Below are 21501 nucleotides of genomic sequence, written 5' to 3'. Positions count from 1 at the left end.
TTCATTCGTGAAGCAGGCAAGGAGGCCACGCCTCTCCCTGCCGACACCTCCTTGTCCTCTCAACATAACTGTCTTGCAGGCACCGACGTGTTTATCAGCCAACCCGACCCTCACAAAAAGCTACAACCGAAGTGGACAGGCCCCTACACGGTGATACTCAGCACGCCAACAGCAGTGAGAGTCCAAGGACTCCCCGACTGGGTCCATTGTACCGGGGTCAAATTCACCCCCAAGGCTACTTCTTCCTCCAAAACATTAACAGATAAGTGGTTGTCCAGGCCAATTTCTCCTACCAAGCTGAAATTAACCAAAACATTTTCTTCTTCTTAAAACCAAAACACAAGGAAGACTAAACACCTGCTTCCAGATATGGCCTATATCTACCCAACCAGATGCTGTGCCTCACTTCCAACCAGAAGTCTTCATTCAGGAATATCCCTCACCATGATCCTTATACCATCAGCAGCCGCCCTGCTGTCCACAACAGCCCTTCAGAGCTGCTGTGAGTGCTATCAGTCTTTCCACCACGGAGGAAAGATGTGACAATCCTTCACTCAGCATACTCACGTCAACAGTCCTTCATCACCACACTCTTCACTCAGCATACTCACGTCAACAGTCCTTCATCATTATACTCATGTCAAGTCCTTCATCCCACACTCATGTCAACAGTCCTTCATCACCACACTCTTTACTCAGCATACTCATGTCAACAGTCCTTCATCACCACACTCATACAGAAAGATCCTGTTGGGGAACCTTAGTCGAGGAATGTGTTGAATCAGGAAAGAGTTATTATAAAGTAAAAAATCCAGGAGTATCTGGCAGTTGTAATGGGGCTATATGTCCAAAAGGGAAGCACTGGCTTTGTTTCACCAAAATTGGACAATGGGGAATAAACACTCAAGTGCTTGAGGACATAAAGAGAGAACAGACTGTAGCCAAAGCAAAAGCCTCAAAACCAACAACTACCCTGAAAATCACCCGTGGTACTTCCATCCCTCTATATAAAAACTACAAGCAGACGTGTCCCTTCCCAAGCCAGGAAAAAACCTGTCTGTAGATCTAGGAAAGCACATCTGGCTCACCACGAATGTGTCCAATCGCTGGGCGCGCGGGGGAGCTCGTACGAGTGAACAGTGGCTGTGGCACGGCACAGACATCCCCCTTAATTACTAGTATTTCAAAAACCCAGCCTCACTTTCACTCCTCAGGAACGCCCGCAGTCCTGGACACCTACCAACCCAGTAAGAGGGACGGTGAGGGCCGGGCGCGGTGGCTCACGCCTGTAATCCCAGCACTTTGGGAGGCTGAGACGGGCGGATCACGAGGTCAGGAGATCAAGACCATTCTGGCTAACACGGTGAAACCCCGTCTCTACTAAAAATACAAAAAAAAATTAGCTGGGCGTGGTGGTGGGTGCCTGTAGTCCCAGCTACTTGGAAGACTGAGGCAGGAGAATGGCGTGAACCCGGGGGCAGAGCTTGCAGTGAGCCGAGATCGCGACACTGCACTCCAGCCTGGGCAACAGAGCGAGACTCCGTATCAAAAAAAAAAAAAAAAAAAAAAGAGGGATGGCGAGAACATCCCACAAGTGTACTGATAAAACCCATCGTGCCGTAGGCGAAACCCCTGTCATCAAACCCTAACAGTCAACACCTCCACAGCTGAGTGGTGGCCAAGGTTACCCCCCGGAGCCTGGTCTCCTTCTAACTTAAGCTACTTCAATTGTGTCTTGTTAACAAAGGCCTGGAACTGTACAAACACCACTAACCCTTCGGCCGCACACCCCCGCCTAAGTGCACTATGCCACAATACCATGAACACCAGCCTACGATGGACCCGCCCGGATGGATTCTTTGGATATGTGGAACCCAGGCTTACTCATGGCTACCTTATCACTGGCAAGGTACTTGCTGCCTAGCCACAATTAAACCCAGATTCCTTTTACTTCCAAAGCAGGCGGGCAACACCCTCAGAGTCCCTGTGTATGATAACCAGAGAAAAACAGTCCTTAAAGGTAGGAGGAAGCCAAAGATGGCAAGAGGACGAGTGGCCTCCGCAACGAATCATCCAATATTACAGTCCTGCCACCTGGGCGGAGGCTGGTTCACAGGGTCATCCCATATACACGCTAAATAGAATAATCAGACCACAGGCTGCTCTAGAGACCATCACCAACCAAACCGCCTCAGCCCTGGAAATGCTCGCGCAACAACAAAACCAAATGTGCGCGGCAATTTATCAACACAGGCTGGCACTAGACAAGTACTTATTAGCAGAAGAGGGTGGGGTTTGTGGTGAGTTTAATATCTCCAATTGCTGTCTTAACAGACGATAATGGAAAAGCGGTTCTAGAAATCGCCTCAAACACCGGAAAAGTAGCCCAAGGACCAGTCCAAACCTGGAAGAGATGGGACCCGGAAAACCTTCTAGGGGGTGGTTCTCTAATTTAGGAGGATGTAAAACGCTGGTAGGGACGGACATCTTCACCACTGGGGTCCTCCTGTTTCTCCCTTGTGTTATCCCAGTGATAAAGCCATTAAAACTCTTGTTGAAACCACAGTAAACCACCAGACGATCCAGACGATGCTCCTGCTACAACGGCACCGTGGATGCCAACCCGTCTCTCAGGAATCCCCCAAATTAAGTTTTCTCTTTTGTTTCTGAGGTGCCCACGCCACCCCTATGTCATGCCTGAAGTAGTTAGGCCCAGTCCCAAGGCACAAGGCCACTTGTGCCAGCAGTGTGGGTCAGTGAGACAGCAGAAGCAGGAAGAGGGCTGGCCAGAAGACAGGTATCCCTGAGGATCGAGAGAGAGGCCATCCGGGTACCACGTGGCAGTTACATCAGACACGGACACTTCCTGTTTGCAGGAGACTGTAAAACCCCTGCCCCGTCCTCACGCGGTGCTGACGCCATTTTAGGCCTCAGCCCACGTGCACCCAGGCACTCATTAAAACAGCGTGTTGCTCCACACGGCCTTGTGTTGTCTGTTGACGCGTTCCCTGGGTTTAAACCAATACCAGAGCCTTGCAATAATTATATTATGCCCATCTTAATGTCTCCAGTTGAAAACATTAAACAAAGAAATGGATACTCAATGCTATAATGCTTCTTCAATATTCTACTCCAATTCATTCTAACGAAATTCTGATATACTTACTCTTGATGTGTTGCACAAATTTTAGTAAGCCGTTCAAAATCTTCACCATTAAATCCCTTTTCTGAATTCCTTAGAGGCGTGACTGTCTGTGGTTGCACAGTTTTCCATTTTGTTTCTAAATTTAAAGTATTTGTTAGTCACTGGCTCTTACAAAACATATTTAGGAGCAAAAAAACAAAAACAGTTAACTAGCACCACTCATAAAGATTTGCACGCAAAATTATCTTCTCTAACAACCCAACAGTTAGAAATAGCTAACTTACTACTTTTCAGTATAAGTAAATATCATCCTAGAGACGAAATGAGCCAGTAGGGCATGAAATGTGATTAGGAAAAATGCAAATAGTTGAAAGTATTCTTTTCTTGGCATTGATATGAAGAGCAAAATACAAAGAAAAAAGTCTTCTCACAACAGAACAGACTTGTGGTAAAAATGCTATTTTCTTGGCCGGGTGCGGTGGCTCATGCCTGTAATCCCAGGACTTTGGGAGGCCGAGGTGGGCGGATCACAAGGTCAGGAGATCGAGACTACGGTGAAACCCTGTGTCTACTAAAAATACAAAAAATTAGCTGGGCGCGGTGGCGGGCGCCTGTAGTCCCAGCTACTCGGGAGGCTGAGGCAGGAGAATGGCGTGAACCCAGGAGGCAGTGAGCCGAGACTGCCCCACCATACTCCAGCCTGTGGGACAGAGCAAGACTCTGTCTCAAAAAAAAAAAAAAAAATGCAATTTTGTTTGCAACATTAACTTGTCTATGGAAATATCTATTTTCTGATTTATAAAACCAGGTCAAATATGTTAATTCTGTAGACAGTGACTTGTTGGATTACTGCTAATTCCACATGCCATGTTGGTCGGTACTTACCCCACTGTTCTTGAATGGCAGAAAGATTTGCAAGCAATTGCTCATGATACAATCGTTCTAGCTGAATGAATTTCATTGCTTTCTCATCTGAATAGAACATTTAAGGAAAAGAGAAATCCAGACTATTTACATTATTCCCATATTTGAAGAACAATGTCCTATAGATGTTGAGAAATTTGCAGCTTACTAAAACATGAGAGGACTCTAAATATTTTTAAATTTAAACATGTCTAAAATAATGTTTCTCGTTTTTTTTTTCTCAAGATGGAGTCTTGCTCTGTCACCCAGGCTAGAGTGCAGTGGCGCAATCTCAGCTCACTACAACCTCCACCTCCCGGGTTCAAGTGATTCTCCTGCCTCAGCCTCCCGGGTAACTGAAACTACAGGTGCTCACCACTGCACCTGGTTAATTTGTTTGTATTTTTAGTAGAGATGGGGTTTCACCATGTTCGCCAGGCTAGTCTCGAACTCCTGACCTCCTGATCTGCCTGCCTCAGCCTCCCAAAGTGCTGGGATTACAGCATGAGCCACTGCGTCCAGCTTTTTTTTTTTTTTTGAGACAGAGTCTCCCTCTGTCACCCAGGCTGGAGTGCAGTGGTGCGATCTCGGCGTACTGCAACCTCCCTCTCCTGGATTCAAGTGATTCTCCTGCCTCAGCCTCCAGAATAGCTGGGATTACAGGTGTGCACCATCATGCCCAGCTAATTTTTGTATTTTTAGTCAAGATGGGGTTTCACCATGCTGGTCAGGCTGGTTTTGAACTCCTGACTTCAAGTGATCCGCCTGCCTCAGCCTCCCAAAGTGCTGGGATTACAGGTGTGAGCCACCTCGCCCAGCCTAGTAATGTTTCTCGGTTTTGAAGTAGGTAAATTTTAATGTGGCATATTATGCAATAGCTACTTGGATTCCACACTATCAGCAAACAGAAACTAAAAGAAGGTTTTAATGTTCAAGGAATGTCTGCTTGCAGAGTCAACCAAAAGTAATTTAAGGAAACAGGACTACATGGAATCCTGGAATCTACATGTTTCCTTTTTAATTTCTCTCCTTACTTTCTGTCAAGCACCTATGTGACTCTCTGGTCCAGTGTTTCTGTTTCAAGTCACCTTGATCCTTATTATTTCCCACTGAATGCTTTTCTCCCGCAAGACCAAAAGATCACAGGCCTAAACAATGACAGAGCAAAAACGTACATGGTCTTTTGTAAACACTGAATTAACTTGCCACAGTGATTTCCCTCATCATCATGTGATTCTAATTCTTTGTAAATGATCCTGTGAGCTTTCGCCTTCGCATTTGTGTCACACAGATCTGCATCTTGTCAGGTCAGGATACACTGTCCAACTGCCTACCTTCCCCTGGGCAATGCTCTAAATGCCGACCCAGAAAAAAGGAAGAGAAAAACTCACTGTTTCGCTTTTTGTCTTCATGATCACTCAGAAGTCCTCTCTCTCTTGCTTGCTACCAAGCTAGCTTTGAAATCTACTGCTTTTGGTCAAAATACACTCTTCAGCTAATGCCTTCTTCCAGCTGGTTGCCTTCTTGCCTGCCCTGTGTTGTAAAATGGGGGTCCCTTACTGCACTATCAGGGAGAAGGCAAGACTGGGCCGTCTAGTCCACAGGAAGACCTGTACCACTGTCGCCGTCACACAGGTGAACTCGGAAGGCAAAGGCGCTGTGGCTGAGCTGGTGGAAGCTATCAGAACCAATGACAATGACAGATACGATGAGATCCGCCGTCACTGGCGCGGCAATGTCCCGGGTCCCAAGTCTGTGGCTTGCGTCGCCAAGCTTGAAAAGGCAAAGGCTAAAGAACTTGCCACTAAACTGGGTTAAATGTACACTGTTGAGTGTTCTGCACATAAAAATAATTAAAATAATACAACTTTTCTTTCAAACAATAAATACAAATACTTGCTTTAGTAAAATTAAGGCCCATTTATGAAGGTAAACTTTGGATGGTTCTAAGAAATTTTGTGGAGTGACAGAAATTTCCTACATGTTGCTTTCTGAGGTGGTTATGTGGGCACATACAACCGTCAAAACCACTGAAACCATATGATCTGTATATTCTTATTACATGTAAAATATACTTCAATGAAAAAAAATGAATGGTTCTCTAAGAGTTCTAAAAATTTCTTCATGTAATTAAGAAAAGGATACAGTCCTCCTCCTGGAAATAGGACTCTGCTATCTGTTAAAAACAAAGAAAAAAACAGAGAAAATTAAATTAACACTTGGATGAGAAGACAAATTTGAAACAAATTAAGATCTTGCAATTCTAAATGTTTTTGATATCAAACTAAGAAAACTCTTTTTTTAAACTACATTCACCAGTTCAGAAGAAATCTGACTGTAGGCACAGGATGCAATTCTTAAGTTACTCATCTCAAGCAAAGCAGAGACGTTCTTTGGTGTTTACATATCATTCTTCCTACTCTACTTCAAGTCAAAGCAAATTTCCCTGATTCATTAGCGTTTAGAACTCTTAAAGAATGAGAAAAATGTTAGAGACTTACAAAAATATAACACAAACGAAAAAACGATTGTTTATTGTAAATCAAAAGTAGAAATATTCCTTTCAAATGCTGTGAAGCAAATAAATAAATTTTTAAAAAGTAGAAATATGTCAAGTCACGTGAGACCTCAACATCCTATTTATTTCATTCCTATTTCACAAACTATTGGCTGAGGACGTCACAGGACACTGACTTTTTGGTCTGGTCTGATATTTAACAAAAGGCCAGGCCAAGCGCTAACAGTGCTGCACACGGTAAAGAACACTAGATAAAGAGTTCCGAGACTCAGGAGCTGGTCTCAGTTCAGGCTTGTCAGTTACCAGATTCATTCTAAGATATCTTTACACTTAAAGATTCTTTGATTCTAAAAACTTCGGGATATTTTTAGATCTTTATTTAGATATGACATTTATGAACAGATCACTAAAACTAAAAATATTCACTGAAATATTGCATAAACTCTGTATTTTTAAAACAGTTTCTAGCCGGGCACGGTGGCTCATGCCTGTAATCCCAGCACTTTGGGAGGCTGAGGCGGGTGGATCATCTGGGGTCAAGGGTTCAAGACCAGCCTGACCAACACAGTAAAACCCCATCTCTACTAAAAATACAAAAATTAGCCAGGCATGGTGGCTCATGCCTATAATCCCAGTTAGTCTGGAGGCTGAGGCGGAAGAATTGCTTGAACCCGGGAGGTGGAGGTTGCAGTGAGCTGATATCGTGCCATTGCACTCCAGCCTGAGCAACAAGAGCAAAACTCCATCTCAAAAAAAAAAAAAAAAAAAACCCCAAACCAAACAACCAAAAAACAGTTTCCACAGATTGTCTCTAGTAAAAAAAAGGTATAACCTTTATACATCACTATCTCCATTTTCCAGGTAAACTGCCAAGGCAAAGAGTAATAAAGTCAAAGCTATAAGCTAGCAATAAAAAGGAATGGTTTTTCCCAAACCCCCCAGGGGAAACAGCACACTTTTAAAGGAAAATATTTGCCTAGTTTAAATCCTACAAATGTGACATTTTTTCCATCAGCAATGTAGATGACTGACTCAATCATCTCTATAAATGTTTAGTTTTCAGTTAATATAAAGTTTGATTCCATATTTATGTTATATTAAGGATTTTGCAGGGACAAACTGATTTTTAAGAACCTGGTTATCTTTTACCAGCTTATTTTTTTAATAATATGTTTTAAAAGTGGTATGAACCAAGTCAACTGCCAATCTTCAATCATTCCTTTAGCTTACAAAATGAGAATTTCATATGATGGTGTAACCAGCAGTGTGCTAATGTTTAACAGTCTCCAGAGTGTTGGGGAGAGCCCCGGCTTGCAGTGTTTGCTCATCTCAGCGGTGTCAATACTCCCACCATGGCCGACGTCAAGCTACCAATGTGATGGGCGTCACTAAACATGGTTCTCATATGTCAGTACTAGCAGGTTCCAGCATACTAGTGCGTTACACCTAACTGAAATCAATGATGACACTGCAATTACAGAGCCGGGCATGGCGGCTCACGCCTATAATCCCAGCACTTTGAGGCTGAAGCAGGCAGATCACTTGAGGTCAGAAGTTTGACATCAACTTGGCCGACACAGTGAAACCCTGTCTCTTCTAAAAACATGAAAATTAGCTGGGTGTGGTGGTGTGCACTTGTATTCCCAGCTACTTGGGAGGTTGAGGCAGAAGAATCACGTGAACCTGGGAGGTAGAGGTTGTAGTGAGGCAAAATTGCACCACTGCACTCCAGCCTGGGTGACACTGTGAAACTCCGTCTCAAAAAAACAAAGAAAAAAACATTTCAAGTACAAACTCCCAATGAAAACATCTATGGTATTACACAGTTTCCTTTCTATACATGGTATGAGATATAGTTTCAGGTTGCCCATTAAAATAAAATGTCTGGCCCTTCAAAGCCATTTTTCTTGCCTTTTTGCATCTGCACACAATTGGCACATGGTTATTTATAAATAGCTCTTATTTGAGGAGTTTTGATGGGGTCCATAACTATTATGTAACCAGATTTCTTGGCACTGCAGAAATACAATGTTCAATTAGCTTGCAGGCTTCTGTAGCAGTTCTAATACCATAAAGTAACTATGCAGAGAAGGTTATGAAACCCAGTGCCTCAAAAGTAAAAAAGTAAAAGTAAAAGACATTTCCAGGTAAAAAGTCATCCTAGAAATAAATACACAAAGTATTTCCCCTTTAAAAATCTCCCCCTTGCAAGTCTAGCAGGAAGAGAAGATGTACTTTTTTTGAAGCATATTTCTAAATCTGAAAGCTAGCCCAGTAGAGCAGAAAGAACATGGGGTTGGAGGTGAATGGCTTGTGTTTTAGTCCAAGCCCTGTCACTTACCAGCTGTGTGACCCCGGACATGTCATTTTGCATCTCAAGCCTCAACTTTCTTATCTTAAAACAGGGACAATAATGCAGTTTTTTTTTTGTTTTTGTTTTTTTTTTTTTTGAGACGGAGTCTCGCTCTGTCGCCCAGGCTGGAGTGCAGTGGCCGGATCTCAGCTCACTGCAAGCTCTGCCTCCCGGGTTCACGCCATTCTCCTGCCTCAGCCTCCTGAGTAGCTGGGACTACAGGCGCCCGCCACCTCGCCCGGCTAGTTTTTTGTATCTTTTTAGTGGAGACGGGGTTTCACCGTGTTAGCCAGGATGGTCTCGATCTCCCGACCTCGTGATCCGCCCGTCTCGGCCTCCCAAAGTGCTGGGATTACAGGCTTGAGCCACCGCGCCCGGCCAATAATGCAGTTTTTACAGCTGCAGAGGTGTATAAAGCAAGGCTGCCATAAGGATTGAAACAGAGATTGTGTTTGCTGCCCAGGTACAGGAAGCAAATTAAAATAAATAACTAAATACAAATTAAAAAAAAAAAAGAAAGAGAGAATGTGTATCTAGCATAATGCCCAGCACACTGCAGTAAGTGCTTAAAATGGTTTTTGAGTCTGATTCGGAATGAATTGCAAGGTGCAGAGTAGAATCATGTGACAAAGTTGAAACCTGCTGGGAAGGTAACAGTTGTAAGGTGATTCTGGTTTTCCTTCTTTTACCAATCAGGAACTCTCTAAAAAAAGACACTGTGAAGGGCCATGGCCTCAATGTTTGTGTCCCCCTCACAAATCCATATTTTGAAACCAAGTTCCCAGGGGATAGTGTGAAGAAGGGGGTCTCCGGGAGGTGATTAGGTCCCGGGGGCTCTGCCCACGTGCACTTACAAAAGAGGCCCAAGGGAGGGCCTGCGTTTCTATATGAAAATCTCCCAAGCATATGACTTCAGTTAAACATTTAAAGCTAATCTGTAGTCATATTAACTAAGTCAGTGTAAAAAAGACCACTCATACCTAAGAACAAGAACTTTAAAACAGAATTTTTAAGAGTTCCACGAGCTCAAAATACAAGTATATGTCGTTGTATTTCCATTGGCCTTTAGCACATATTATTCTATATATTATATACCACTTTTTAAACCACAATTTTCCTAAAATTAGTTCTCACACTCGAATACCTTATTTCTGTTAATGGTACTACTACTCCCCCCAAACTGGATATCCTACAGTCATCTCTGATTTCTCCTTTATGCCCTTTTTACAGTTGTGATGGTTAATACTGAGTGTCAACGTGACTGGATTGAAGGACACAAAGTACTGATCCTGGGTGTGTCTGTGAGGGTGCTGCCAAAAGAGATGAACATTTGAGTCAGTGGCTGGGAAAAGCAGATCCCCCTTAATCTGGTGGGCACAATCTAATCAGCTGCCAGGGAATATAAAGCAGGCAGACAAACGTGAAAAAGAGAGATGGGCCTGGCCTCCCAGCCTTCATCTTTCTCCCATGCTGGATGCTTCCTGTCCTCGACCATCGGACTCCAAGTTCTTCAGTTTTGGGACTTAGACCGGCTCTCTCTGTCCTCCTCAGCTTGCAGACAGTCTATTGTGGGACTTTGTGATCATGCCAGTTAATACTTAATAAACTCCCATTTATATATATAAATATATATAGGACATATATAAATATCCTATGAGTTCTGTCCCTCTAAGAGAACCCTGACTAATACAACAACCTACACCAAGTCCTAGTTATTCTTCCTTCCAAAGATCTCAAATGCATCCCTCTCCATTTCCACTGTCACCACTTTAGCCTAGATGCTCTTATTACCTTATGCCGGAATTATGTCTTCTTTTAGTTCTTATTTTCATCCAAATTTTACATGTCTATACTTTAAGGAGTCAAATAGTTCTACAAACAGGAAAATGACAGAAAAGCCTCTCCCCAGACTCTTGTGATCCACTCTAAACAGGACTGGTGACCCTCTCCTTCCTGGCATACAGCTGTCATCTTGTCATCTTAAAATCTCCCTTCACTTAGATTCCCTTCACCTCCTTCCTGAGTAGGATTCCCAGTTTCCTGTATCTCACACCTTCCTGTTTCTTGGTTTACTCCCTTGTTTTGCTGGAGCACATCATCTAGTGGCTTCCTGAGAAAGAGTACATAGGAGATACCAGAGGACCTGAAGTAGGAACATCGTTGGTATATCTGAGGAGCTGTCAGAAGGCCAGTGAACCTGGAAAGGAGTGAGTTAAGGAGAATCTTAGTAATGAAGATCTAGGAGGCTAACAGGACCAGATCATGTAGGGCCTTGTAGGCCATGGTAAGGATTTTGGTTTTTATTCTAAATGAGAAGGGAAGCCATTGGAGGGCTTTCAACAGTGGAGTGACAAGATCTGACTTATGTTTCATCTACATCACAGTGACTGTCATGGAGAGAGAAAGCACTAAGTGGAAGGGAGAGTGAAGGCAGGAAGGTCTCTATAGTGAGAAATTTACTGCAAGAATCTGGATGAGATTTGATGGTGTCCTGTATTGAAATGGTAGCAGTGAAAGAGGGAAGTAGTAGTTCTGGGTATATTTTGAAGTAGATCTGCAGGACTTGCTGTTGGATTGGATTTGGATGCAGGGAAAAGTAAATAAAGTACAACTTTAAGGCATTTGGTCTCCGCAACTAGAGGGATGAAGTTGGCATTTAACAAGAAAGGTAAGACCAGGAAAGCAGTAGATATGGGAGAAAATCAAAGTTTGATTTTGTAAATCTTAAGTTTGAAATGCCCATGCGACATCTTGGGTAGCTGGATAGTTAAGTCTGGAGTTCAGAAAAGAAATAGGACAGGCCGGGCGCAGTGGCTCACACCTGTAACCCCAGCACTTTGGGAGGCCGAGGCGGGCAGATCACCTGAGGTCAGGAGTTTGAGACCAGCCTGGCCAACATTGTGAAACCCCGTCTCTGCTAAAAATACAAAAATTAGCCAGGTGTGGTGGCACGTGCCTGTAATCCCAGGTAGTTGGGGGGCTGAGACAGGAGAATCACTTGAACTCGGGAGGCGGAGGTTGTAGTGAGCCAAAATTGTGCCACTGCACTCCAGCCTGGGCGACACAGTGACACACCGTCTAAAAAAAAAAAAAATATGACAAACCTACAGGGTTGGATGAAAACACCCAGCAAGTAAACTCAGAATGAGAAGAGATTCAAGAACTGAACTCTGAAGCATCCCAGTGTTTAAAAATTAGGGCTGGGCGCGGTGGCTCATGCCTGAAATCCCAGCACTTTGGGAGGCCAAGGTGGGAGGATCACTTGAGGCCAGAAATTCGAGACCAGCCTGGGCAACACAGTGAAACCCTGTCTCTACAAAAAAATTAAAAAATTAGCTGGGCATGGTGGCGTGCGCCTGCAGTCCCAGCCACTTGGGAAGCGGAGGCAGGAAGACTGCTTGAACCCATGAGATGGAGGCTGCAGTGAGCCGTGATGATGCCACTGTACTCCAGCCTGGTGACAGAGTGGGGGAAAAAAAAGGAAAATATGGGAACTCAGCAAATGAGCCAGAGAAGGCATGGCCAGTGATGTAAGAGGTAAAAGCCAAGAAAAGAGCTCCCAAAAGGCAAATAAGCAAAACGCTTCAAAACAGAGTATGTGATCAACTTGATGTTTCCAATAACTCCAGTAAGATGAAAACTGAGGTCTGACCACTGGATTTAACAACATGGAGAACACTGGTGACTTTTACAATGTAATTTTGGGGGAGTGGTGGGAACAAAAGCCAGATTAGAATCAGTTCAAGAGAGAATTGGGTATGGAATGTTACCTAAGTAAATTGTTGCCCAGAATGTTTAACCTGAATCAAATCTTAAAGAAATAATTAGGCTGGGTGCCGTGGCTCACACCTGTAATCCCAGCACTTTGGGAGGCCGAGGTGGGCGGATCATGAGGTCAAGAGATTGAGACCATCCTGGCTAACACGGTGAAACCCCATCTCTACTAAAAATATAAAAATCAGCTGGGCATGGTGGCGCAGGCCTGTAGTCCCAGCTACTCAGGAGGCTGAGGCAGAAGAATTGCTTGAACCCAGGAGGTGGAGGTTGCAGTGGGCCAAGATCACGCCGCTGCACTCCAGCCTGCGGACAGAGCAAGACTCCATCTCAAAAAAAAAAAAAAAAAAAGAATTAGACAAATCCTGATTATGGGACATTCTACATGAATTCTTAAGACTGTTCATAAATGTCACTGTGAAAGAAAGAAAGATTGATACAGATAGAAAAGCAGGGAGCATTCTGGATTACAGGAGACTAACGAATACTGACAGTTGAATGCAATATGTCATCCCACACTGAATCCTGCATTGGGGGAAAATAGTTACACAGAACATTTGTGGAACTACTTGGGGAAAATTTGAACATGGATTGTATATTAAATAATTTTACTGCATCAGTGACTCATTTCTTGGGGTTGATAACGGCCTTGTATATTATATAGGAGAGTATCCTCCTTCTTGGGAGATTTATGCACAAATATTTAGGGGCGAAATGTCATAATGCAAATTACTTTCAAGTGTTTCAATGGAAAAAATACGTGTGAGTGCACAAGAGAAAGGGCAAGAGCAAAAAGGCCAGGCGCGGTGGCTCACGCCTGTAATCCCAGCACTTTGGGAGGCCGAGGCAGGTGGATCACCTGAAGTCAGGAGTTCAAGACCAGCCTGGGCAATATGGTGAAACCCCATCTCTACTAAAAATACAAAAATTACCTAGGCGCAGTGGTGAGTGCCTATAGTTCCAGCTGAAAAAAAGAGCAAAAATTTGATAAAAATGTTAACAACTGGCAAATCTAGGTGAAATCTACCGTGTGATGTGCTGGGAATTACTAAAATGAATGAAGTATGCCTCCATCCCTCCCTGATGTGTGTGTCCCTTGGGAGGTGACAGGGTATTCTGTCTTCTTGGGCTGAGGAGGCAACCATCAACCGAATCTTGTCACCCTGATGTCTCAGCTTTCTTTTTTTTTTTTTTTTGAGACGGAGTCTCGCTCTGTCGCCCAGGCTGGAGTGCAGTGGCCGGATCTCAGCTCACTGCAAGCTCTGCCTCCCAGGTTCCCGCCATTCTCCTGCCTCAGCCTCCCAAATAGCTGGGACTACAGGCGCCGGCCACCTCGCCCGGCTAGTTTTTTGTATTTTTAGTAGAGACGGGGTTTCACCGTGTTAGCCAGGCTGGTCTCGATCTCCTGACCTCGTGATCTCTCGGCCTCCCAAAGTGCTGGGATTACAGGCTTGAGCCACCGCGCCCGGCCGATGTCTCAGCTTTCTAATGGCATCAGTATTTCTTTGCTGATCCCCAGCCTTGATTTCCAATGAGCAATCTCTGAATTAGTGACGGTAAGAATAGAGTTCAAATGTTTAATATTTCTTTGGCTTTTACTGTACGTCAAACATATGTTAAGTGCTTTTACATGCATTATCTCATTTAATCCTTTATTACTTTACAAAAGGAAACCAAAAGCCACTTAGCTTGTGGTAGGGCCAAAGCCCATACTTTTAAACCACCACTGTATTCTCTCATCTTTCTCAGGAGAGAAAAGATCGCCGTGTAATCCACTGTTCAAATGCAATGAAAGCTGAGTGATTAGGCCGGGCGCGGTGGCTCAAGCCTGTAATCCCAGCACTTTGGGAGGCAGAGACGGGCGGATTACGAGGTCAGGAGATCGAGACCATCCTGGCTAACCCGGTGAAACCCCGTCTCTACTAAAAAATACAAAAAAACTAGCCAGGCGAGGTGGCGGCGCCTGTAGTCCCAGCTACTCGGGAAGCTGAGGCAGGAGAATGGCGTAAACCCGGGAGGGGGAGCTTGCAGTGAGCTGAGATCCGGTCACTGCACTCCAGCCTGGGCGACAGAGCCAGACTCCGTCTCAAAAAAAAAAAAAAGACAGCTGAGTGATCAGAAAGCTGCCTTGCTGTTGGTGCTGCTCAACAATGGTGAGTTCGTGACAGCTTAGAGGCCAGAAGGAGTATACATCTCCTCAAAGGCATTCTTCAGGTTCATAAAGGAGGTAATACAAATTTGTAAGAGTATACATTTTCCTGAATTGGGACAAAACCTATTTTACTTTGTTGTTGTTTGTTTTTAGACAGGGTCTTATCTGTTACCCAGGCTGGAGTGCAGTGGTGGAATCACGGCTCATTGCAGCCTCAAACTCCTGGGCTCATGCAATCCTCCCACCTTAGCCTCCTCAGTAGCTGGGACTACAGGCGCACACCACTGTGCCTGGCTCGATTTTTTGTATTTTTTTGTAGAGACAAGGTTTCCATGTTGCCTAGGCTAGTCTTGAACTCCTGGGCTCAAGCAATCTGCCTGCCTTGGCCTCCCAGAGTGCTGCATTACAGGTATGAGCCACTGTGTCTGGTCCTATTTTCCTTTTTATTTTTTTGAGACAGTGTCACCCAGGCTGGAGTGCAGTGGTGCGATCTTGGCTCACTCCAACCTCCACCTCCCTGGGTTCAAGTGATTCTCCTGCCTCAGCCTCTCGAGTAGCTGGGACTACAGGCACGTGCCACCATGACTGGCTAATTTGTGTGTGTGTGTGTGTGTGTGTGTGTGTGTGTGTGTGTGTGTGTATTTTTAGAAGAGATGAGGTTTCACTGCGTTGGCCAGGCTGGTCTCGAACTCCTGATCTCATGTGATCCACCCACCTCGGCCTCCCAAAGTGCTGGGATTATAGGCATGAGCCACTGTGCCCAGCCTACTTTACTTTTTATCCCATTTTCTGTTTGCCCTGAGAATACTCTTGTCTCCAATCCTAATGTAACATCATATCCATTTTTGTTACATTAGTATTAGACACAAATTCTGTTTAGAAATAACTCCAATAACAGTCTTTCTATTTTACTTTCACATTGACAATGAGTCAGATTTGCTTCAGCCTGGAAGAACATGTTTATGGGAAACTGGGCACTTGCAGCCAGCTGCACTTTTGCTTTTCTAAATGGGAAATGGGTTAAAAATTAAAAAGTATTCATTTCTCATTACAAAAGTCAATCACTTTCGCCATTCCCATGTACCAGTTATTTTCATTTTATGTAAAAATAAAATGCAGGCTGGGTGCAGTGGCTTGCGCCTGTAATTCTAGCACTTTGGAAGGCCGAGGAGGGTGGATCACCTGAGGTCAGGAGTTTGAGACCAGCCTGACCAACGTGGTGAAATTCCATCTCTATTAAAATACAAAAATTAGCCAGGCATGGTGGTAGGCACCTGTAATCCCAGCTACTCAGGAGGCTAGCCAGGAGAATGGCTCGAACCCGGGAGGTGGAGACTGCAGTGAGCTGAGATCATGCCACTGCACTCCAGCCTGGGCAACACAGCGAGACTCTGTCTCAAAAAAATAAATAAATAAATAAAATAAAAAATAAAATAAAATGCAGCTCAAATATCTTAATTTCTTCTGAATAAGCTCTTATGTAAAAAAAAAAGTTTCCTCATCACTAGCCTAAAGGTTCCCCAGTCTCCAGGCTCTCCATCCTCTAACATATATACCCTCCTAATCCTCAAAAGAGTTCTTTCTCTAAAATTCAAATTTGATTCAGGCACTCTTATAATTAAAAGTTCCCAGTCCCTAAAAATAAAGCCTTAATGTCAAACCAGCTCTTCAATCTCACCTCCTCATTTTCCATCTTCATCTCCAATAACATCCCAGCTATGGCTCTCACAGGCTGATCTCTTCCTGGACCAGCTCATTCTGTTAATCCACTGAGCGCCTAATAAGCCTGGAAAACCCAGCTCAAGAGTCACCTTCTGTTCCCAAGTGTCCACAGGGCAGAATTAATCACTCATTTTGTGCTGCTGAATCTTTAACTATGCTTACTCTAACACTGAATACAAAATTCCACAACTACTTATCTATATAATTGTTGCTCCTGTTCCGCAGGGGCTCTCTGAAGGGCATATTCTGCTAAGTAATCTTTGTCTACCCAGTGTCTAGCAGGGTCTTTGGCACCTGGTAGATGCTTATCAAACTCTTGCTATGTTGACATTTATCTGTACACAGCTTAATTACTGATTTAAAAAGTGAGCCATTGTTTAAACTATGGATTATCCAAGGCCAAGGGATGGCCATCAATTAGTAATATGCCAAATATCCCACTAGGGTCACCTTCCCTTGGGCTAAGTGATGAGTGGGACACAATCAATTACAGAGATTGCATTTTATTTTTTATTTTTATATTTATTTATTTATTTAGAGACAGGTTCTCTCACTCTGTCTCCCAGGCTGAGAGCAGTGGTGCAATGTTAGCTCAATGCAACCTCTGTCTCCCAGGCTTGAGCGATCGTCCCACCTCGGCCTCCCAAGTAGCTGGGACTACAGGTGCACATCACCATGTCCGGCTAATTTTTGTATATTTTGTAGAGATGGGGTTTCACCATGTTGCTCAGGCTGGTCTCAAACTCCCGAGCTCAAGCCATCCACCCACCTCGGCCTCCCAAGTAGCTGGGACTAGAGGTGTGCACCACCATGTCCGGCTAATTTTTGCATATTTTGTAGAGACGGGGTTTCGCCATGTTGCTCAGGCTGGTCTCGAACTCCCGAGCTCAAGCCATCCACCCACCTCGGGATTACAGGTGTGAGCCACTGTGCCCAGCCAAGACAGCATTTTAGATCATTCCAAACGCTGCTAGGAGAATTTTCGTGAGGCTGAAAGTGAAGGCTTTACCAGAGTACCTGATGAAGGCAAAGGGGAAGTGCTCTTGAATCCAACTGCTCAACTTCACCTCGTATAAGTGAAAACAGAGACTGCAGAACAAGCTTCGGAGCCTCTGGCTGCTCATTAGCATTGACTTCAGCAGCTTCTTCATCACCAACAGCATGTGTGACTGCACTTAGTATTTTTTCTTGCATTAAAGGTGCAATATCTCCTGAAAACAGTCCTTTAAGAAGTAAAGAAAATGCCTACGTTAGGATCAATTCCCATGATGGTGTAACACATTAAAACGATTACATATAGTTTGATGCCCTGGCTTGCCCAAACTAAAACAGACCTGAACAGGAAGGTAAATGTGTTAATCACATGGAACTGCTAAAGAAGTTGAGCCTTTCTGATTAAACTCTGATAACATCAGAAATACTTCTAGATGCTAGGAGAGTACTAGGAGAGTAGCAGGAATTCAGATGCCAGACTTAAAGGCTAGTGAAATGTTTTTCCTAATAAAAAGTAACACAAACTTCTCAAAAATCACTAATAGGCCGGGCATGGTGGCTCAAACCTGTAATCCCAGCACTTTGGGAGGCCGAGACGGGTGGATCACGAGGTCAGGAGATCGAGACCATCCTGGCTAACACCGTGAAACCCCGTCTCTACTAAAAAAAAAAAAATACAAAAAAATAGCCGGGTGAGTTGGCGGGCGCCTGTAGTCCCAGCTACTCGGGAGGCTGAGGCAGGAGAATGGTGTAAACCCGGGAGGCGGAGCTTGCAGTGAGCTGAGATCCGGCCACTGCACTCCAGCCCGGGCGACAGAACGAGACTCCATCTCAAAAAAAAAAAAAAAAAAAAAATCACTAATAAATAAATACTTAACTAACAGCTACTGAAATACACTGAATCTTAAACATTGTTATAAACTATAACCTCACCCTTCACTGAAATCTCAGTGTCAGTTTTAATTTTCATGTTCAAATTTAACAGACTATCTGCCTATGTGCATACCTTTAGCTAGTTTGCCTTGGAAAGGATCTTCTTCAGAAATATCATGTGTATGACCATGACTGAAGCCGTCCTCCCTGTAGTGTCCAGAGCCCATCGTGTCTATATACCACGACTCAAGCCATCCTCCCTGCAGTGTGTCCAGAGTCCATCGTGTGTATACACCACCACTGAAGCCGTCCTCCCTGCGAAGTGCGGCCAGAGTCCATTGTGTGTATACACCACGACTGAAGCCGTCCTCCCCGCAGAGCGTGCCCAGAGCCCATCCTACTCTAATAAAATCCATATCTTTCCCTATAACATGAGCTTGAAGTCAAGTTACTTTCCTCTGAACCTGATATTCGGCCTCGTATTATGCTAGGCTGCAGTACAGTAATTGGTATAAGATGTCATCTTCTACCTCAGATCAACTCTGGCAGTACAGGGGTTATTCCAGTGATATCCAGCATGGTGTCTTCAACACTACAATTCCACATGCTGTGCTTCTTTAAAAAAATCACCTACAGTGATTACTTGGATTTTAGAGAATTCTCTTCTAGACACTTTATGTCGCTATACATTTTGGCCATTAGAAGTACAAGGCCCAGTGATGGCCTGCCATTTTTTAGGGTATTTCTAAAAACATAGGTGATTCGTCTGCTTTCTAATTTTCTAACCACCATAGCAGCAAGACCAAAAGGGTGCCAATGTGGGTAAAGGAGTTTTCCACGGAGAACTACAAAGAAACTAAGAGAATTAGTGTTTTCTTTCCCTTTTCTCCAGCCACACTACTATGCCTAAGACATTTAATCTCATACGGATTGTGATAAGGTCAGCTTCCCAAATTCTACTCTTTTGTTGATGACATTATTCCCCCACAGTTATCAGAGTATTACTCCAGGCTTCTTTGTAAAAAACAGATGAGATATTGTAATGCTTGTTTTTAGTAAAAGGGAGCTAAATAAAACCCTTGAGGACTATTGCCAAAGAAGGATGAACTTTCAAAGGTAAGGAAAAAGGACAGAATTGATGACTCCCTTTCCTAAAGGAGATCAAAAAAGGGTCCTGGATAATGAAAATGGTAACCTGCATTGTGATTATCTCAGTTATTTAGTTAGCATCGATTTGTAATGGTCAAGTTTCCTCCTTGATCCATTTGATCACTTACTTTAATATTCAATGTTACTGATATGTACAGTTTATTAAAAAGCAATACATTGGTAAATAAAATGATGTAACCAGATAAACTTCAACAGACGGGGGACTATTATTCATGAAACATAACAGCAGAAGTTCCAAAAGCCCACAGAAGTCTAAGGATTCTAAGAGCAGCAGGGGACTAACGGGCAATTAGAAAGAATATCGTACTTTAATCACCAAGTGTAGGAGGGGAAGGAAAATATGATCTAGGCTCAGATGGGTCACACTAAATCACCGAAGACATTAGCAAAACTTACAAGACTCATACTACAAAAGGATTATCTGTCAGGCCTTAAACAACATGAGCTTCAGAGATAACTGTTACTAGACAAAACCATCTTACCTCGAGATGACATTCCTTGCTGGGACAGAGTAATATAAAATCAGAGAGCATTGGAAAAGGAGGAAGAGACTAGCTTTTTTCTGCTATTATTTTTCCAAGAGACCTTGGATTAGACATTTTACTCGCTGACCTATATAGTTTCCTTATCTAAAACAAAGAGATTGCATAGAGAAGTTCTCAGGTCCATCCCTCCTAGTTCTGACCATCAAAAGCATTCAGAATCTCCAGAGAGGTTGCTATATGAGAAATGCAGACCATTACTGTGAAGAAGCTTGAGCAACTATTTACGGCAATGGAAGGTAAGGTTACCCACCTAATACAAGTATCCTCTAATTCCTTTCTCGATATATTTTTAAAACCACTGTTCCTCCCTTGCCTAGACTGTAGACTATATAAATAGTGGTGTGTTTGCTTTTCAGGCAAGAAAACTGAACGTCCTTGCAAGAAGCATGCTGCGATACTCCCTACCAACGAGTAGGTTCTTGTTTCTAGTTCTGCCAAGCTTTTAGAATTCTATCGTGACTCAAATAATCACACGAATTGTTATACATGTTATGAAATGACCAAGGATATACTTTACTTTAGGCACATACAAAATAGGAAAGTAACATTTAGCTGTATTCTGGTTACTAGCAATTTTAAGCCACTTAAATTATGGTGTTTTTAGTTTCACAACATTAATGGGGTAAAGAACTCATATTAGAAAACTGTTGCCCAGAGTTGGAAGAAGGACATGGATATTAAGGCAGCCCTAAGTTCCCGGCTTGCTCCACCTACTTATTAGCTGTACTTTTGGCAAGTTAATCTTTTTGATCCTCTATTTTTTCCTCTGTAACATGGGGGCTATTGCATCTACCTTATAATAGTATTGTGAGGATTAAATGAGACAGTGCATGCAAAAAGCAGGAGCGCTCCTAAGTCTCAGCCTGAAAAACAGCTTTATTGTCACTTAAATGAAAAAGGTCACAAGATGGGTAAAGCAGTTCTGAGACAAGTCCAATTTGAGGACAAAGATTCAGAGGAAAGGGTAGTTAAAGCGAATAAAGTTTACATTACTCATGTCACAGTGAATGAGTTATAAGAACTAGGTTGGAGTATTAAATTGCTTAGGTTATTATTCACCAATACTGTAGGTTTGAACATCATTGAGCTTGTATATATTTTTTCACACTTTATCATACAATATGTAGCCTTTTCAGATTGACCCTCCCACCTCAGCCTCCCGAGTGGCTGGAACTGCAGGCACACAACACCAAGCTCGGATGATTTTTAAATTTTCTGGGGGAGGGGGTGTCTCGCTATGTTGCCCAGGCTTGTCTTCAACTTCCGGCCTCAGTTGGGCCTCCCATCTTGGCCTCCCAAAATGCTGGGATTGCAGGCGCCAGCCACCATGTCTGACCTAAATTCCTTCTAATA

General features: G+C 43.5%; 1 protein-coding gene and 1 pseudogene across 2 annotated transcripts in view; one reads left to right on the top strand and one right to left on the bottom strand.

Moving 5' to 3' along the window:
• The window catches only part of CNST (consortin, connexin sorting protein), a 115356-nt gene that overhangs the window by 32524 nt on the left and 61331 nt on the right, over nt 1-21501 (bottom strand). For both annotated transcript variants that reach the window (XM_025387005.1, XM_025387015.1), the window contains exons 3-6: nt 17585-17790; nt 6194-6224; nt 4031-4117; nt 3167-3281 (exon numbers count right to left, since the gene is read on the bottom strand). In XM_025387005.1, coding sequence (XP_025242790.1) covers nt 3167-3281; nt 4031-4117; nt 6194-6224; nt 17585-17790 — 439 coding nt within the window. The remainder of the gene's footprint in view (nt 1-3166; nt 3282-4030; nt 4118-6193; nt 6225-17584; nt 17791-21501) is intronic.
• LOC112635153 lies at nt 370-1011 on the top strand (annotated as a pseudogene).

Source organism: Theropithecus gelada, chromosome 1 (assembly GCF_003255815.1).
Source record: "Theropithecus gelada isolate Dixy chromosome 1, Tgel_1.0, whole genome shotgun sequence".
Lineage (NCBI taxonomy): Eukaryota > Metazoa > Chordata > Mammalia > Primates > Cercopithecidae > Theropithecus > Theropithecus gelada.
The sequence above is the reverse complement of the archived record's forward strand: the minus strand, read 5'-3'. Positions and strand labels throughout refer to the sequence as shown.